The 20,516-nt window shown below is 48.1% G+C and overlaps 1 protein-coding gene and 1 pseudogene across 2 annotated transcripts in view; one reads left to right on the top strand and one right to left on the bottom strand.

The window, feature by feature from the left end:
* The window catches only part of FGGY (FGGY carbohydrate kinase domain containing), a 380,948-nt gene that overhangs the window by 358,130 nt on the left and 2,302 nt on the right, over positions 1–20,516 (top strand). For both annotated transcript variants that reach the window (XM_036257128.1, XM_036257129.1), the window contains exon 15: positions 17,423–17,484. In XM_036257128.1, coding sequence (XP_036113021.1) covers positions 17,423–17,484 — 62 coding nt within the window. The remainder of the gene's footprint in view (positions 1–17,422; positions 17,485–20,516) is intronic.
* Positions 8,232–8,401, bottom strand: LOC118627460 (annotated as a pseudogene).

The following is a 20,516-nucleotide window of genomic DNA, read 5'->3' as shown; positions in this document are numbered from 1 at the left end:
AGTGCATGTGACAATAAAAAGCAGATGGACCTTTCAGCTGGTCTAAGGGTTAGATTTTAATTCTCTGCAGACGGTGCCCCCAGCCCCTTTGCCCTCACCTTGTGTGAACAGTTCCCGCCGCCCTGCCCTTTAATATACTCCTCAGTTAAGCAAATGGATTCTACTTCCTGGCTTTGAATCCTGGATCTACCACCTGAATCCTGAGTGATCTCGTGCAAGTTCCTTAATTTCTGTTCACCTCTCCTTTCCCCTGGAAAACAGAGGTAATAAGGATTATATTCATCTTTTGTGGTTGCAGTGAATATCGGGAGATAAGGTGGCACGTATACTCTTCCCATGGTGCCAAACACACAGGGCACTAAAAATGTCAGCCCCGGTTACTGCTTTGTGCCCAGCAGTGGTGAGGATTCTTGTCTCCATTTCTGTGACTTCCACCAGGGCAGAAGTAACACCTGGCGCCTAAGGAGGGATCCGGTGGGGGAGAGTGGGGGTGGGAAGTGGAGGAAATGTCCTTCCAGTTTCCGATTTAAACGGGCCTCCTCATCTCCCTTCCAGGCCTGAAGAGCTGCTAAGCACCCCCATCCACAGCCTGCACACCTTCCTCAGTGGAGTCGCCCACCCCCACATAAAGGCCTATGTGGTTCCCAGGCCATAGTTTCTTGCTCCAAGGTGTCTGTGCACAAGGGTCCTAGCATTTTTCCACGGCCCCCTGTCCTCTTTATGGACACACATGTTCATGTCCTTCCATCTCCTCACCACCTTAAGGAAATGGAGACGCCTCTATGGAAAGCTGTGAGCCCACACACTGTGTTGGGTGTCCAGCGATTGCATTTCATCTTCCAGATTGTCAGAGCTCCTGCTGCTTTAAAATGGGGGGTGTGGGGGGATTGGGGAGTGCCTTCACGGCTCAGGTGTAAGTGCCAGATCTTGTAGCATTTACAAGGACAAATCCATTTCTTACTGAATAATGGAACTTAAAACCCACATAACTGGCTGATGTAAGCTCTGGCCAGGTCTGGGAGGAGTCTTTGCAACACTGTTTCTCTTGATGTTCTTTTCTGGTAGCTCTTGTCCTCTGAACAGGAAGGGGTCAGGCCGAGGCTCTGCCGCTCCTGTTCTCTGCCGCTCCTGTTCTCTGCCGCTCCTCTTCCTCGCTGACCCTGAATAAGCCCTTTCAGATCTAAGGAAGCCAGCTCCATGCAAGCAGCCCTAAGTATCAATCCTCACTATATAAGTGGGGCGGATGCCTAAGCCGCGAAATCTGAAAGTCCTGTAGTATTTCTAACAACTTTCTCCCTATCACCCCCACGGATCATCGCCAGAGCCTCCTGAGCGCCTGTCACATCTGTGCGCACCTCCCTCATCAACCGGCGCCATCCGAATCTCCCCCTGGACCTCTGCCCCTGGCCCCTGCCGGGCTGAACGTGCCCGAGCAGCCAGGCGGAGGCACTCGGCTCCCAGTGCTCCGGGAAAGGAGACCGCAGGTCCGAGCGCTGAGCGCCCGCCTCTGGGCTGCTTACCCACACCTGCCCTCGCTCTGCCTGCTCCGGCCCACTAGCTTCTCACTCCTCAGTGCGTCACTCCCTTCCTGCAGGTGGTTCTCCCCCGCCGGCTGTGTCCTTCCTCCTTCACCTCGTTAATGTCTGCACACCCTCTGAACGTCAGCCAAGCCGTAACATACAGGTTGCATACACACATACATGTCACACATACCATGCCGTGCAGACACAGGTGCCATAAGTAACGCGAGGCAGCGCAGGCTCAGGGATGCCGAGACCCTCCCTCGCCTGGGTGCCCTGAAACAGCCCGGGGGCGAGGGAACCTCACCTCTCAGATTCCCACAGAGAAAGGATGACCCGAGCAGAAGGTGGGATGCCTTTCTTGGATTTCCCCCCATACGCACCTGTGCTCAGGAGCTGAGGAGAGTAAAACACATGCTGGGACCTCCTGGGCTCATCTGTAAGAGCCAGGAACCCAGCGCCGGGGGCAGAGGAGGAACCGGGGTGAGGGACAGTGGGTGCCGCGAGGTGTGCGGGTGTCGGAGCAGACTTGGCCCTCGGTTTGCAAAGCGTAAACCGAGGACCGGAGCCAATACGGAACTTATCTGAATTCACACCATCTACAGATGGCGAGAAGGGCCCCGGGTCGGGGTCTCTTCCCTTGAATCACCCAGATTAAGTGAGTGTCCTTTGTTCAAAAAGAAGAACCTTCAAGAATCTTAAAGCCACACCGAGCTGTGCTAAAGGTAATGGGCATTGCAGAAATGTTCTCCCAGGAACTCCCAGCTGAGCACACAAAGAAGTGAGTCTCTGAGGAACAGGGTAAGGCTCGTCTGAAGGGATCTATGCTGCTGAGGTTACAAAAATCACAATATATGAATAAATGAACATATGGAAGAAATCAGCAAAGCCCTCTCCTTCTTCCCATATGTAAACTCGGCCTTTGCTTAAAGTCATTAAGCAAACACAGATGCAGCCAAACCAGGCACCAGATGGCAAACGAGAGTTGGAATAAAAGGTTAAAAAAAAAAGCTTTCGGTGTTTATTCAAAACTGGGAAAAAAGCCATGATCCAAAATGTCGCGGTTTCCGCAGAATGGTCACCTAGGGTCACCAGGGCCCAGAAGTGACCAAAACATAACAACCCAGAAACCCTAGGATAATCATGGTTGGGAAATGGAAAGAAAACCACTTCTATCTTCTGGGATTGGAATACGGTGTCAGAAGAAAGTGATGGTTCTGGGAAGTGAAAGCAGAGGTTCGATCACAGAAGGACCAGAGGGGTCGGGAAAGTGGGCGAGGGATCCGCTCCTGCTGCGCACACGCCAGGAGCTTTGCATCCTCGGGCTCGTTCCCTCCTCACGTCTGCCCAGTGGGTACTGGCCAGTTTTACAAAGGAGACAACGTCATCAGTAGCCCAAGAGAGAGATGAGACTCCAAGGCCACACCATAGGAATTCTAGCCTAGCTGTTTCCAGTGCTCCTTGTGCACTGTTCCTGGCTTTGCAGCTCTTTCAGCCTGTTGTCAGATCATGGAATATTTGACACAGAAAACATGGTCCCTAAAAGATTCCGTTCAGACCACAGTCACTGAGCATTTGCCATGGGCCAGGCCCCTAGGAATACCCGGGGGTTATATCTCTGTACCAGACACACAGAGGCTCCTTTACCTCCCGCTGCGTCAGGTCGTCTCCTACGCCCCCCAGACTGGTCTGTCTCCCCCTCATGCTCTCCAGTGACACCTGGATGTCTTCAGTAGACTAAGTTTCCTGAGGTCAGGGACCAGAGCTCTCAGCTTCACTGGGTAGCACAGTTCCTTGCAAAATGCCTGGCACACAGTAGGTACTCAATAACTAATTGTTTTAACAATAAAACTGCCATAGTCTGGCTCAAACTTCCCATTTTGGAAAAAACTGGGATCCAGAGAAAGGAAGCAACTTATGCAAAATCACAGAGCCCAGACTAAGACTATCCAAGACCGGAGCCTCCCAATTTCCAGCTCCGTTTTCTTCCCAGGACATCATGTGCTGGTCTATAATTTAGTAACCAGAGGGAAGCAGACCGAGTTTCCTATGTCTTGCGAAATCCAGAGCAAGCTCATATGCATAAACACAGCTGACACAGTTGTTGTCTTCTTTGTTTGTTTTAGGTAAAAGGCCTGGAAGTCCAACTCAGAAATAAACTCCGTGTTTCTAAACCTACAGCTCCTGCCACTTTCATTGCCTGCAGCCCCTGTTCTGCTCATTGTTCGTCTTCCTTCCCCTGGTTAAACAGAGGCGTCAGCTGGTCCTCAGCGTTGAACGGTGCCTCGTTCCATGCTCCTTATCACCCCCCTGCCCAGGCCGCATGTCACATGTGGCACAAGATTAGGAAGCGCTGTCTTTAAATAGCAGCACTCGAGAAAACATTACGAGATCCTGTGTAGTGCTGGGCTGGAGTCGGATATAATAATTCTAACAATAAAAATAACTCCGTTTTTGAAAGCTACTACTTGTGTCAGGCATCAGTTAGATAGTTTGCTTGCATTTTTTTCAATAACTCTATGAGTAATTATTTCTGTTCTTTCTGTTTTACTGATGAGTAAACTGAGGCACAAAGAGATTACCCACAGGTACAATTAGCCTGAGCCATTCAGTGAGAAGAGCCAAGGTTTCAGTGTAGGCAGTCCGGAGTCTGTAATTTTGACTGCAGGACACCTGACAGTAAAGGACAAGTTGACCTGACAGGAAATTCCAAAAAGAATAACCGAGGGAGACTTCCAGCATTGCTTTCTGTAGCTCTCACAACCCCGATTCATCCATCCATCCATCCGTATGCTCATTCATTCTTTCATTCTCTCGGCGTGTAAGGAAGAGTCACGTTACATCAATTGCCAGGCACCCTCATAAAAATCAGTGGCCTCTATATTCTTAGGTCTCAGTCTAGTTTGGGAGACCTATCAGTATACAGACATTTATCCTCCTGTGTGCTAAGTGCTACGAGAGAAGGAAACCATGGGGCTTTGGGAATACAGAAGAGGTTATAACTCACTGTAAAAGGACCCCACAGGGATCTATCCAGGCCTTGCATTCCATGCCTTTTCCTCTGTCCATCTGACCTGTGCTCCCTGCCTACCCTGCCGGCTTGGCAGTTGCCTTCTAGCCCTTCTCTTGTTCTGGTGCTTTGGTGCTCTCATTGGCCTCGCCAACTCTCGGCTCCAGATTCGACCTCTGTGCTTGTCTTTTTCCTCCTGAAGTTGGTTTGAAAAAGTCTGGCTCAGCCAGAGGGACTTCTGCCCTGTAAGCCAGTCAAAAGCCAGCCCTAAATGCAGAATCAGGGGTGTCCAAGCCCTACCTCTAGTATGGCTCTGGCCTGGGAGAGTTGGAAATCCAAAACGGAGCTTTTAGGAGTGTGGAGGGGTGGAGGGACGGATAGATACCCTGTGTCTTAGATAATGTCGTCATTTACCAGCCTAAATGCAAGGAAACTGACCCTATTGACTACCCATCATCCCCTGCAGCTCAGTCATTGTGTACTGCGTTAATACCATCACCTTTTGATTCTTTGCTGCCAGTCACAGTTCCAGATCTGCTGGGCAAGGAATCTTGCCAGTACAGAATTAACTTCGAAGCAAGCAGTGTGAATTTCCAAGGTGCTCAGACTCAGGGTTGTCAGGATGTGCGTGTTCTGGAGGTGCAATCTCCTACCGGCCTTCTCCGTCTTCAAGTTTCTCCCTTACATCCGTGAATGAAGTGTCTCTTGGCTAAATAACTTTTGTGAATTAGAGATGCCCATTGAATTTGACAACTAAGAGAGCCTTCATGGTGATTCTTGTTGGTCAGTGTGTTGGATGAAAAAGGGGTGCACTCTCCCCAAGCTATGGGAGAAATTTGGGCCAGGAGAAGTATGTGGATTGAGGTTCTAGAGAAGTCCACGAGGTGGGGGAGGACATTTGGTAAGAAAGCTGGGGCAGATGTGAGAACAGGACTCTCAGAAATTGGTGCCTAGAATGTTGGAACAGATGTGTCGCCATCCTAGTTGAGTGGATGACACGTTTCAGCGTATGGACGTGAGGAATGGAGTGAGCTGGAGGTGAAGATTCCTGGAGGTGGTAACATGTGAAACCCATGAGACTCAGCACTGGGTGGGTCTTGTAAACTGACGCTGAGATCTGCCATGATAATGACAAACCTCCAGGTGGAGAGAGACACTGCGACCTAGACCTTGGCCTCGCTTGACACAGGGATGTAAGCAAGAGGCCGAGGGAGACAGCAGGAGAGGGAGGGGTGAGTGTGTCCCTCACTGGGTGGGATCAGCCTCAGAGGAGCTAGGTGTTTGCTTGCAGGTGGAGGAATCGTTGCCTGGAAATGATAATGAGCCATGGGAATACTGACACCCCACAGCTTCGCAAGCCCGCCACCCCACCAACCTGAAGCTTTTGATAAAGTTTCTGGGAAAGTAAGGTTTGTTTCAGTTGATGGGTAACTAGTAATAGTAATAATAATAATAATTATTATATTTGTAAGAATTAGTCCACACAACAGGCTTGTGAAATAGGTATTTAAGTCCCCATTTTAAAAAGAAGAAATGGAGTCTCGGAGTATTAAATGGCAGAGCTCAGATTTGAATTATGGTCTGGACAGCACCAAAGCCTTGGTTCCATAGTGCATGGTTAAGAGTACAGTTTCCAGCCCTGGCTGGTTTGGCTCAGCGGTTGGAGCGTCGGCCTGTGGTCCGGGGAGACCCGGGTTTGGTTCCCGCTGGGGGCGCGTGCCTCGGTTGCGGTTGGTCCCCAGCCCTGGTTGGGACATGTGGGTGGCGGCCACTTGATGTGTTCCTTTCGCGTCGATGTTTCTCTCTCTCTTCCTCTCTCTCCCTCCCACTCTGTCTGAAAAGTGTCCTCAGGTGAGGATTAAAAAAAAAAAAAAAAAAAGAGTACAGTTTCCAAATAAGAAAACAAACAAACAAAGTACAGGTTCCAAAGATGTGCGATTTCCTCATCTTTCAATTGGAGACTTAAAGTATGTCAAGTATTTAATACAGTGCCTGGCCATAGTAAATACTCAATAAACATTAGCTATCATGATTATTGTTGTTGAGTTATTATTATTATTTCTGTCGCAGCTTACTGCAGTAATTTATGGCTTTTTAGCCAGCTACACCTGCAGGACCACTGCTTTTCCAGTTGACAGTTGGTGATTAGCTAGGTGATGACTTGCATTTCGGGAGTCTGTCATCTGTCTGATGCTTCCAGCAAGGAGCTTGATATTTTCACCACCCCCAGTGCCATGTTTGCTGTGGCAAGTGAATTGCAATGAAACTGTACCTTGCTGGAGAAACACAGTGGGGTATATTCCCTCTCAGAGTGGGCCTAATAAAACCCTAATAAAATGTACCCTTGGAGGGTCACCGGTTCACTGGTTAACTAAGAGTTAAAAAAAAAAAAAAAAAGACGTGTGCATGGAACCAACAGATTGCAGAGCTGGCAAAGACTGTAGAAATAATTTAATCCAACCTCCTCACTGTACTGATAAGGAAAGTGAGTCCCAGGGAGGGGAAGGGTTTCACTCAGGGTCAGACAGCTGGCAGTAATTTTGTTACAAAAATTAATGTGAACAATCTTTCCATATGTCAGTGAATGCCCCTTCCTACCTCTGTAAGCACAACATCATGATTATGGCTGGGTTTGTCTCTGACAGCGGAAAAAGTAAGCTTTTACAGTTTTCCCGGGCCCCACAGTCATCAGAGGAAGATCAGTTGTCATGAACCAGAGATCTGCCTGTGGGTCGTGCGCTCCTCAAGGGATGGGCCTGGCCTTGTTCGTGAGTTAAAGCACATTTCGAATCCTACCTAAGCCATTTAGCAGTGTAGGCAAGCACTTAACCTCTCTGAGCCTGCTGCCTCACTGTAAATTGGATAGCAAGGCCTCTGTCACAGAGTGCTTGTGGGCATCAGATGAAGCAAGATACAGATCCACAGTGCCCGCCAGGGGGCAGTCAGTACGTTTGTGCTTTCAGCTGGCGTTTAACTAAGGCCCTGCTAACAGCTCGGGCTACGGCTGGAGGTGAGAAAGCCGCCATGCCTGTGTGGCTCAGTTGCTTGGGATCCTCCCCTGCACCAACAGGTCTCCAGTTTGATTCCCAGTCAGGGCACATGCCTGGGGTGTGAGCTCCATCTCCAGTAGGGGGCGTGCAGGAGGCGGCCAATGGACGTTTCTCTCTCTCCCCCCTCCCTTCCTCTCTTTCTAAAATCAGTAAAAACATATTAAAAAATAATAATAAGAAGAAAGCCAAGGACCCTGCCTCCATGGAAGGTGAAGAAGAGGTGAGGCCACAGAGGAAGAAGCAGACAGTTACAAGGTACAAGTGAGCTAACGATAGGCTCTCAGGTCATGCGAAGTGCTGTGAAGCGTGATAGAGACAAGAAGGTGAAATGATGGGATGGAGAGTGTTTGGGGGAGTGCCAGTGGCCTTACAGAGATTATATTTGAAAGGACCTAAGTCCTTTGGAAAAGCTAGACAGTCAGAGATCCTGCACAGGCGTGTCCCTGGGAGAGGCAGGGGGCCCTGGGCAGGAGCAAGCTTGGCCCGTTCGGTCAACAGCAAGGTGGCCGGTGTGTCTCTGGCATGTGGAGCACAGTGAGCAGGGCATGAAATGAGGTTGGAGACACTGTCACAAGCTCCATCTTGAAGTTCTGTGCTATCCTGCAGAATTTGAATTTCATTCATTAATCAGGAGAAGTCCACTGTAGTTTTTAGGGATGAGAGACTCTTACATAACAAAGTGTAAATATTTGATTTTTGTCCCCATTCCTGGCACACAGCTACTAAAACCCGTGGACTCTGAAGGGAAAGGGCTGTCTTTTATGTTAAACTGGTAAGAACAGATCCTACGCTTGATCTTAGCCAAAAGGCCGAGAAGCGGTGGGGGTGCCTTTTCTGTCCTGAGGAGATGACTGGTGGCCGGGAACCCTGGTTGGCTCCAGCATGGGGCTTGGTTGCCAGAAAGGCCAAGGCCTGGTTAGAGAGAGGCTGGAACCTTCAGCCTCACCGCCTGACCGCCGGGGGGAGAGGGCCTGGAGGTTGAGTCCATCACCAATGGCCAATAATTTGATCCATCATGCCTATGTAATGAAACCTCCATAAAACCCTAAATGACAGGGTTTGGAGAGTCTGGGGAGGTGCACCCAGAGAGGGATGGGAGCTCCACACACCTCACCCCCACCCCCATACCTTGCCCTGTGCATCTCTTTTGTTTGACTGCTCCAAAGTTGTATCCTTTACAGTAAGCCGTGATACTAAGCAAACTGTTTTCCTGTGTTCTGTGAGCCGTTCTATCAAGCTGTCAAATCTGGGATGGGAGGGCAGGTCGTGGGAACCTCCGATTTGTAGCTGGTGGGTAAGAAGTATGGGAGGCCTGGGCTTGTGACTGACATTGGAAGCCTTGTGAGACTGAGCCCTTCAACCTATCGTGTCTGATGCGAACGCTGTGTACTTAGTTTCAAGATTGAAACTTAGTTTTAAATTGAATTGTAGGATACCTAGTTGTCTGGAGGTTTGGAGAAAGGGTTGGTCTGAGGAAAAAAACCCACACATTTGGTGTCAGAAGTATTGTGGGTAAAACAGCCCAGAGAGATAAAATTTAACTTCCCTCATTCATTGATTCATTCAACAAACATTTATGGATTGCCCGTTCTGGCCAGGCTTAGTTCTTAGGGCGGTGAAAGAAGCCAGTGAGAACCCCTGGCCACACGAGCTTGCATGCTACAGGGATAATAAACAGGTGACATGTATGGAGTGCTTGTGCTGGTCCTCAGTGTTTTATCTGAAACAGCTCACGTGACCCCAGCGACAGTCCTGCAAGGGCACGACGTTATCATCTCCACCTTTAGAAAAGGACACGGCATCAAGAAGTTAAATAGCTTGTCCGTGGTGATACAGCTAGTAAGTGATTAAGCCCAACTTGACACTCTGGCTGTCTGTTCTAGTCAGAGTTGATCGTTTTAATCACTTTCTCTCTCTCTGAAAGTCATCCTGAGTGGCTCTGACCACGCTTAGAATACCAGAGCGGAAGCGAGGAGACCGTGGGAGATGGTTGTCAGAGAGTCAGATACTGGAATCTTCCACAATGCTGTGAGTAGACATTATTATTCCCGCTTTGTAGATGGAAAGACTGAGCTTAGTTCACACTTCCAGGAAGTAGCAGAGTCCAGATACTATCCTAACCCTTTTACTTCTGAGCTCAGTGTCCTCCGCCGAGCCTTTCCATTCCCTGCAGAGTTGGAGAGCGTCCACACTTCCGCCCTCTTTTATGATCAAGAGACTAATTTGAGGTATATTTTAAAGTTAAGACTAGAGAACTGGGCATTTACATTTTTTTATTATTCCTCACCTGAGAATACTTTTCTATTTATCATCAGATAGAGTAGGAGGGAGACAGAGAGGGAAATATCAATGTGATAGAGCCACATTGACTGGTTGCCTCCCTCACAACCCCACCAGGGCCAGGAGGAATCGTAACCAAGGTACATGCCCGTGACCGGAATCGAACCCGCGACTCATTGATCCACAGGCTGACGCTCTAACCACCGAGCCAAACCAGCCAGGGCTAAATTTTTATTTCTGTTTGATAGACATATAATTAAATAAAATATAAATATACCAATATATTTGCTTGTACACATAAAGGATGCTTTTTTTCTTTTATAGTTTTTTAATTGAAATGTAGTATGCATAAAGTGAAATACACAGATCTTAAATGTACAATCTGATGACATTTGATAAATGTGTACCCCCATGTAATCAACACCCTAAACAAAATGTACATATGTGCGTAGGTAGGTGGGTGGGCATAGAATTCAACATTGTAACTGAGCTGTGAGTCTCCGTATCATGATGAATGATGAAGACTTCTCTCCTCTTTCCTTTCTCTCATCTCGTCCTGCTTCTAAATTGACGTTGTTGTCTCCAGTGCACGGAGGTTACGCAGAACACCAGATGCGGGTCAGAAGATGACTGTGTCAAAAATAAAAACAAAACACAGCAAAAAAAGAACAACTAGCCATTTCTTAGTGCTTGTTGGAGGGAAATCACTGCTGTACTCTCTGTTTCTCTGTGGAGGGGTCATGTGCCTCAGCCCACACATTAGCATGTGAGCTTGTTGTCCCGTAAAATGAGTCAGAGTTCCTCAAAAAGGCAGATTCACGATCTCAGAGCTGTGTGTCAGCATCTCTGAAAAAAGGTACAATGTACTGCATTGGCGTGTCTCACACACACGCACACACACTCACTCATTCCCACCCAAGAGATCACACAGCTGAGAGGCAGCAGAACTGGGATTTGAACTCAAGCCCAGGGGACTCCAGGACGAGGCCTCTGCCTCCCAGCAAGGGACAGGACCATTGGGCCCGCGTGGAGGCTAAGCAAAGGCCTGGAATCAGACATGGGCTTGAATTCTGCATGTATACAGCTTGTCTTTGTGACCTTGGGCAGATTCCTGATACTCTGTTTACTTCCTTGATTTCATAGAGTGGGGACAGATGATGGCCTGTGTCGTAAATCATCTGGAAGATTAAACAGGTCAAGTACATAAAGCAATTGGCACCGTGCCCAGCAGAGAGTGAGCACCTGGGAAATGCTGGTTAAACCAGCCGCATGGCAGCGGCCATGGACGTTGTCTGCTGCTTGGGTAGATGCCCCAGGTCTTTGCTCATACACCCTATCCGTTAAAACAGCTTCGAGCTTGCTTCCTCTGTACATGGAAACTTAGGAACAGGCGCAGACGTGCTCTATGCTTGTAGATGAGTATACTATGAAGCATACTAATACTGTGCAGTAGCTAAATGTACCCTAAATATCCATGGCCAAGTATGTTTTTAGTGATTTTTGAAATTACTTTTGATGATTGCTAAAGGCTTTTGTCTGTGCCTGTGTATCTATATCTCAAAGAGTGTCCTTGATCATTTTGAATTTTTCCAGTTCTTATCTGACTAGGTCATGGTTTTTACCTGATAACGTGGAGAGCGAGTACCAGATAAAGTGCCACCATTTTCTCATTTACTTGAGTCTAAATTATGAACATTCCCTTTCATCCTTGGACTGACTTTTTCAGCACGTGGCCCGTTTGGTGAGAGTTCGTTTAAATAAGCTGGATAATGACTGGGACTCCCCGGGCTGGGTACATGACAACACGCAGCCAATCCTGGCGGCTTGGACAGAGAAGGGAGAGCCCTGCTGCCGTCCCCCCAGGGTGGCGGAGCCCCCATTCCTCTCTTAGGGAACCTCACACACCTAACGTGGCTCGTGGCTCTGTGATGGGTGGACCAGCTCCTGGATCTGGTGACAATCTGCATGTTTAGGGCTGGCCAGGCTTACTTAATTTCCTTAGACTAAAAATCACATAACTATGACTTCCAGTATTTTCTGCCGGAATCGAATGCACCATCCTGACCACTCCCTGGAGTGCGCGCATGCCACTTGAGAAACCCCGGCTTAGAGGGTCTTACACTGTCCCTGTGATGAAAGTCCTCGCCCTTTCTTTTAGCCACTGAGCCACCATGAACCAAGGACCTGCCAGGCCTGAGACCTACGGTGGCCTAGTTCCCCCCTTCAGGGAGCTCACAGTAGAGCTCCCACAGTGCCAGGTCCTGGGTATCCCTGCAGCTCGTGTCTCCGGACACTGCCAAGCTTGGGGTGCCCTTTGCTGCCCAGATCTAGACTTCCTGAGAGTCTTCCCAAGGCTGAAGGCCATCGTTCTTCCCCTGGGGAGGGGAGGAAGTACCCAATCCTCAGCTCCCCAGGTTAGTGCCTGCCACGTACGGAACCCCCGTCTTCTCCGTGGGTACCAAAGAGCCCCTTCCTTTCTTTAACCTGATTTCCTGAGTAACTCGCAATGTAGACTCAAGCCCTTTGGAAGCTCCCAAACCAGGCCATCATGCATGAGAACTGGGTGTTTCCCGCGCCCACACAGCCGGGGGATTGCCAGCCCCGCTCCCGGAGGAGTGGTGAGCAGTGTGTGCAGCCTGGTCGCGGGGCCTCGCCGCGGCGGGGAAGGGTCAGAGCCATGAATGCCTCCTTTCATGGCCCCGGTACAGGGCCCCTCTCTTTTCCTACAGAAACCCTTCACTCGCTTTCAGAAGTAACGATCAAATGTGAACTTTCATGGTTTATTTATAGATCTGCCTTAGAGAGAGAGTAAGAAAAGAAGTGATTAAAATGCGATTTTACCAAATATTTTGTTTTTAAAAAGCTTCCATTGTGTGGGCAAAAAGGAAAGAGAAAAGTCGCTGCATTCATTGTGCCGTCTAGACTCTCAAACAAAGAGGGTGGCGTGCTGCAAAGAAGATTGTCCGGCTCCCGCCTGCTGACAAAGAGTATGGGTTTTGAGGCCAACTTCAAATAGACCCTTTTGAACAGAAATCTATGGTGGGGGTGGCTATATTTAGCACGTGTCAGCATTTCCATAATAGATCCGTATTGTTATGCGGTGGCAATTTCCAGATGTATTGCAGCCAGTGGGTTCATGAGGTTTCAGTTTTATGTTAATTATTTGGAGACGTTAGAAAACTCAGCAGCGCTATTTCTGATGATGGCACTGATTCTCCTTATTGTGTCAAGTCCCCACGACGAGCCCGCCTCCCAGGAGAGAGGAGGGTGAGCACCAGTCCTTCTGGCTGCCTGTGAGCATAACTTTTTTTTTTTTTTTTTTTAAGAATGCGGTATGTTTTTATTTTCCTTATACTTATCAAACCAATGTATGCCACTGTAGAAAATGTAGCAAACACACACAAAGACAAGAGAAAGAAATATCACCCGTGCTCTGGACCCTGTCGCCATTTTCATGTATGTGGATCCAGTGCTCACTGTGCACGCATGTGGCACGTGCATTAGAACACGCACAGTTCTTGAGGGAGAATTGAGAGACAGCCGTGTGTTTTACTCCCACTGCCCCTTTACATGTTTGCAACTGTTTTTTCCCTCTACCCTGGTTAAAAATTACGGTACTTGCACTACTTTCTTAGCTACGTACAAAGTCACTTGCATAATACAGGTTTTATGGTCCCTTAAGTTGTGAGGCGCAGCCAGAATTCAGAAATGAGAATATAAAGGAACGTATCATAATCATCACTCCAATTTTCTTTTTTATTTATTTTTTTTCTTTATTGGTTTTAGAGAGAGAGGAAAGGAGAGGGAGAGAGAGACAGAAACATCGATGAGAGAGAACATCAATTGGCCGCCTCCTGCATGCCCCCCACTGGGGATCGGGCCCGCAACCTGGGCATGTGCCCTGACTGGGAATCAAACCAGTGACCTCTTGGGACATGGGTCGATGCTCAACCACTGAGCCACACTGGCCGGATCATCACTCCAATTTGCATCTGAAGATGAGACATCTCCCCAATGCCCCAGCTGGGCTGCTGCAGAGAGGCTGTGATGAGTCTCCTTCCTTCCTCATTCCCTGTATTTCCAGCACATTAGCTGTTCTTTATTCCTCAGAGGTGCTTGGAGGGGACCAGGGAAGAGAGGCTGGGGTATAGGAAAGTTCTTATCTAACCAGAATTGTCATAAGTGGGCTTCTCACTCCCTTAGCTTAGTGGGCGTGTACAGGCTCCACCACAGATTTTGTTGGTGGACCTCCGCTTCTGCAAACCTCTCACTTACATCTGGTGCTTGTGAATGCCCTCTCTTCTGGTCTATGGCTTACTCTCCTCCGATTCCTTAGAAATCCAGGAGGTTCTCTCGGGCTTCTTTCTGCAGACTCTCTGCCTCGTTAGGTGTCCGGATTGGACAGGACCTCGACAGCCCGCGCAGCGCTCACCTGTGAGCCGTGTGGGTCCGTGGGAAGCAGGCACGACTGGCCTGCCCTTCACTTCTGCCCTGACGTGCCAACCGGCGCTTCCTTCCAGACGGGAGTCACACCGGACCTTAGGGACACCCGCGTTCCCTGTGGGTCTCAGTGAAGTCCTGCTCTCTTGACTTGAGAGGGGGACACTCCTCGCACCCCTCCCCTAGAAGGAGGCCTGAGACACCATAAACCAACAGTTCTCTCCTAAAAACCCAGCTCCTTTTCTGACCTTCCCTGGGGATGAAAGGTTTAAGAGTTGATTCATGGGTCCTCAACCACCCCTTTCCCAAATTCTTCAGGGTGGTCTGTCTCCAGCGCACTTTGGTATCTTATCTCTGTCTTCTTTAGATCCCAGACAAATCTTCCACGTTAGCGTCCTGTCACATGTGTGATCCGTGGTTCATTCATCTCCTACATCCCCAGGATGTGCATGCTGTACCAGATGCTGGGTTCGGCAGTGGGAATAATTAGAGCAGTTCCTGTCTTGAGGAGCTCACTGTCTCCTTGGGGAGATGGATGTGGTAATGAAAAACTGCGGTGACATGTCATAAATGCTCTGTGGAGGGAGCGGAAAACTCCATCTCGGAGGCAGGCAGGCAGCGGATGAGTTAGGGAAAAATCTCTGTGGAGTAGATACCTGAGCTAAATTCAATTCTTACATCTGTACTTTTTAGAGAAACAAAATAACCTCTTTAAACACCTTTGAAATCTCTATTGCTGGTATTTTTTTCTTTTTTCATCATTTTTTTTTAAATTTATTTTAGAGAGAGCAGAAGGGAGAGGGAGAGAGAGACCAAAACATCAATGAGAGAGAACATTGATTGGCCGCCTCCCGCATGCCCCCCACTGGGGATCGGGCCCGCAACCTGGGCATGTGTCCTGACTGGGAATCAAACTGGCGACCTCTTGGTGCATGGGTCAACACTCAACCACTGAGTCACACAGCTGGGCTGGCATTTGTTTCTTAATAATTTATTGTTAAAAACAAGCAGAGATGATGTGACGAAAGGAAGAAAGAATTCCAAGTCTGCCTTGGTCCACACTGTTTCAAGGGGAGGAGAGACCTGTGTGAGTCTTCCATACTACAGGTGTCCGGGTCCATGCCGTCCTGAAATGTCGTCCGTCTCGAGCCTGAGCCTGAACTTGACCAGGAGGAATATTCCCTGAGGGCATTTTCAGAGTCGGGAAGGAGGGGGGGGGTCCTCCCTAGATCACAGCAGAGCAGGATCTGGAGGAGGAGGCAAGGGCAGAGTGAGTGGGGAAGTTGACGTGGATTGCTGAGGCCCTCCTAGCAAGACACGGCGATTACTTTAAGGGAGTCAGAACTTAGTCTGTGAAGGAAAACGTTCTGATGCACGTTGGGGTGTGCAGACCTCTGAAAACATCCTGTGACATAGAGTGCCAGAGACCTCACGAAGATGTGTTTGACTGCCCTTCACAAAATGACCCCAGACTGCCCTTTTAAAAGTTTTTATCCTTTCTCCATGATTTTTTTTTATAATACATTTTAAAATCCCCTGGTCTCCCCCACTCAGCACTTTTAAATCCGTTGTGGGCAGGTAACTAGTTCAGAATGTTCTTGCCATCCTTGGGGAAGAGTTGGTAGAGTGGAAATGTAAGTGATTAGCAGATGAAGAAGCTTTCATGTCCTAGCCTTGAATAACTATTACAAAAAAAGTGTATCTGCTTCCAACAAGTATTTATCACACCCAATTTTGATCATGGTAAATGTCTTTTCCGTCCTATGGTGAGCTTCTTGGTGGGACCCATGCACTCATCATCTCTGCATTTCACATCTACACATGAGTACGGGCTGGGCACACGGAAGGAGCTCAATGCGTCTCATGAACATTCTCAATGCTGAGATTAAGAAGCAAACAGAAAAGCCCCTGGCCTCGTGTAGTTTAAATCTGGTTAGGGCAAGGAAGGGAGAAGGCAGATAAGGAACACATGAACCAGTCAATGCACGGCAAGTCAGAAGAGAAGTAATGGTGAATAATATATGAGTGAGTGTGTGTGTGTGTGTGTGTGTGTGTGTGTGTGTGTGTGTGTGTGTGTGTGTGTAAAATTCACAGTAAGGTGGTGAGGATGGGCAGGGCCCTCGGATATGTTTTGAAGATACCCGGGGTCCCTGACATGCTGTGAGGTAGTCAGCTTTTTAACTTCCTCCCTCCCCTGCCTGGCTTGTGAGTTTCTCTAGGACAAAGAGTATGTCTTATGCAAATCTCTGTCCCTAGCACAGGGACTGGTACATAGTGAGTAATTCATAAATACATGAAATAAAAAGCTGTACATATGTGACCCCAGAGTGACTACTTCCTTAACAACAAGATATCTGTAGCTGTTCCTAAGACAGGGCCAATTCTGAGGACCTTTGTCATGCTGTGGCTTACAGTCTCCCTAGTCAAGTCTGCTGGACTCCAAAGTGTGGGTGCACTCCCTCTCCCCGAACATTCCCATGGTTGTAGCTGCATTGAGAGACTGTCCAAGGAGACCTCGCCATTTCAGTTATGTAATGGAGCCAGCACAGCCTGTGGTTGATCTCGATACTGCACACACCAGACCATGTGCACCCAGACGCTGCATCTCGCTGTCTGCCCACTTGCCCCGCTGCGAAGACAAGTGTCCTCAATCCCATTCCAGGATGTTGGGGAAAGGCCCGAGGTGAAATGAAGAGGCTTAAGCCTTTTACCCTCTAGTACAGGTGCAAAGTGGGTTCTGTTCAGTTGTTACCTTGAATGAAGTGGACAGTGTGCTCAGTGGCTCATTGTATTGTCTTTTTTAAGCCCAGGTGTCCAGGCAATGAGAAGGGGAAATAATTCTCTCCCACGATTCCCTGCGACTGATCACAAAAACATCCTGTTCCAGCCCGTTTAGGCCCCGGAGGCCTCAATACGCAGCCATTTATTAAGCCCAGGATGTGTGCCCGTAGATGCAGCTTTTAGTGTTGATTGAGGTTGTATTCTCCTTACCAGAGAAAATAAGTTGAACAAATAAAAGGACTAACTGAATACCGTAAGGGGAAATGAGTTCTGCTCAGAACCTCCTGCCCAGGACAAGCCTCACTTCGGGTTTGGCTTCCCAAGTCTGTTCTGTTTTGCAGGAGGCGATGGCAAGCATGAGCCACGTTGGGAAAGTCGTGCTTCCCAGGCGTGAGGATAAAAGGTGAGTTTACGTTTTTCCGTGCACAATGCTAAGGAAGGAGAGCGCAGAAACACACCCACTCTCAGCTGGAATGCCCTTGGAGGTCCGCCAGTCCTGCCCTTTCACTTCACAGTTGAGGAAACCAAGTCCCAGAGAGGTGGAGTCACCTTCAGTGACCTCTGATCACAGAGTGAGGTAGGGCCAGGCCTGGGGGTCCAATACAGACTTCCAAATGCTCAGACCACTGTCCTGTAGCCTAGACCATTAGCAGCAAGTCTGCTCTTCTCGGTTCTGAAACGTGGATCTCTTATGTCTGCCACCAAGGAGCACAACAGCCCCTGTCCATTCTTTCGCCCTTTGCATCCCTGGGCATTAACGGCTGTATCATGACCTTGATAGCCTTTTAACCCTAAGTCACAAACCACTAATTTATTGAGTTCCTGCTGTATTCAAGGCATTATGCTCATTAGCCATAGATTTAGAGGGGAATATGACACAATCTTACTCATGCACAAAGATCATTTCGGAACAAAGGGATAAGTTCTACCTAGTAGTCCAAGGAATTAAGAAACGGGACCCCGTGGGGGTGAGAGGAGGTTAAGTCTAGCTGACTTTAAATGCTTAAAAAGAATTGTCAGACCAAGACAGGGAAGGACATTCTTGGTGGAGGGAATAACATGCAAAGTGACCAAGGTGAGAGCAGCATGGTATGTCAGGTAGCTGCAAACAGCTCATGGTCCTGAGATGCAGCCCAGGTGGCGAGAATGGCGGGGTGTGAAGGTGGGTGCAGGGGAGCGGACGGGCTCATCCCGTGGGCATTGGAGGCCATGTAAAGGCCTCAGACCTCCTCCTGCAGGCAGAACGGAGATACTGAATTTTCCGCCGTGGTGGGACCTGGTCAGATGTGGAGTTTAGGGAGATTCTTCTTAGAGGATGAATTGGCGGAGCTGAGGGTTTAGAAGCAGAGAGATGAGGTGGAAAGCTTCGTCAGTAAGTCAGGTAAGAGATGAAAAAGTCCTAAGTCACTGGTAGTGAGTTTAAAGATCAGACAGGGCGGCCCTGGCTGGGTGCCTCAGTGGTTGGAGTGCCGTCCCGTACGCCAAAAGGTTTGCAGCTTTGATTCCGGTCAGGCCACATACCTAGGTTGCAGGTTCAATCCCCAGTCAGGGTGCTTACAGGAAAAAGGTGAAGGGACAGTTGTGCAGAGGCCTTTTATAATTTTTGGAAAGTATCTGAGGTTGAGACATAAAAGTAAATTTCACCTCCGGTAATGGACAGGGAAAGGGGCGGATCCTACCAAAGCACAGTTGGTATTTAACCCAGTTGGAAACATCCACGGACAAAGTAATCCAATTTATTTTTATTTTCTTAAAGAAGGTCTCCAAATGGAGTTGGGCTGTTAACCCTCCAAATATAAACCCCTCTGTAAATATGGGGCTGAGAGGACCTAACAAGGGAGCCCACCTCAGGAACAACGAGAGATCGGAGTTCCCAGTACAGGGGAGCCGTAGACCAGCAGCATCCCTCTTTTGTTGAAATTAGAAACAGACCGTTCTCCCCCATGTCTTTGCTGACCCTCTGAAGACTTCTGAGGGAAGTCTGTTCTAAAGTCTGCCGTAATTCCACGTGCCCTTTGCACAGAATCCTTCTCTCCTCCCTGTCAGCTAGAAACTGCCTCTGTGGAGGAGGCACACGCGGTGCTCCAGCGCCATCTGCAGCCGGCCTGAAGGTTTGCACGTAGAGAGGGAGTCAGGTCCCCGAGTGACTCTCTGCTCTGGACTCAAAGCACATCATCTGTATGGAACACACACTCGGGTCTGTGCCCCACACAGGAGCAACTGACCAAGTGTGGGAGAACTGGGAAGAGAGGGGAATTCACTTTATTTTAAAAGTCAGGATCACAGAAGGCATCATCTAATGACTGTGGTTCAATATACTTTAAGAGGATCCCAAATCTCATCCATAATTCCCAGACCAAATGTATGTGTGGCCTTAGAGCAGTCCCTCAAAAGTGTCCTAGAAAAGTTTGTTCATCAAAAGGCATTATCAACAGAATAAAAACGCATCCCACAGAATGAGACAAAATATTGCATATCATATATCTGCTAAGGGATTCTAGGGAACTCCTAAAACTCAACAACAACAAAACAGACAACTCGAATCAAAAATGAACAGAGGACTTGGATAAACATTTTTTCCAAAGAAGATATGCAAATGGCCTATGAATACTCGGAAAGATGCTCAATATCTCTGGTCATTGGAGAAATGCAGAACAGAACAATAATATCACCTCGCATCCATTATGATGGGAGCTATCAATATATATACCAACTGTTAATGAGGAGTTGGGGAATTGGAACCCTGTTGGTAGAAATAAAAATGGCACAGCCACTGTAGAAACTATTATGGAGGTTCCTCAAAAATTAAAAATAAAATCATATGGTCCAGAAATTCCACTTCTGGGTATATACACAAAAGAACTGAGAGCAGAGATTCAGAGAGACATTTGTGCACCCATGTTCACAGCAGCACAATTCACAGTAGCTAAAATAGAGAAGCAACCCAAGTATCCATGAATGGATGAATGGATAAACAAAATATGGAATATAGTACATACAATGTAATATCATTCATTCTTTAAAACGGAAGGATAGTCTGACATATGCTACAATATGGATGAACCGTGAGGACATTATTTTAAATGAAATGAGCCAGTCACAAAAAGACAAATACTATATGATTCCACTTATATGCGATGATTAGAATAGTCGAAAGTATAGACACAGAAAGTAGAATGTGGTTGCTAGGGGTGGGGACAGCGGGAAATGGGGAGTTACTGTCGACGGGTATAGGGGTTCATTTTGGAAGATAAAAGGAGTTCTGTGGACGGATGGTGGTGACGGTTGCACAATAATGTGAATGTTCTGATGCCGCTAAACTGTACATTTAAAAATGGTTAAAATGTCAGATTTCATGTTATGTGTATTTTACCAAAATAAAAAAATTGAAGAATAAAAAGCACAGGAGGAAAAAAGGAACATGGTTTGGACCTC

Source organism: Molossus molossus, unplaced genomic scaffold, assembly GCF_014108415.1.
Source record: "Molossus molossus isolate mMolMol1 unplaced genomic scaffold, mMolMol1.p scaffold_m16_p_12, whole genome shotgun sequence".
Lineage (NCBI taxonomy): Eukaryota > Metazoa > Chordata > Mammalia > Chiroptera > Molossidae > Molossus > Molossus molossus.
Note: the sequence above shows the minus strand (reverse complement) of the source record. Positions and strands in the feature narration are given on the sequence as shown.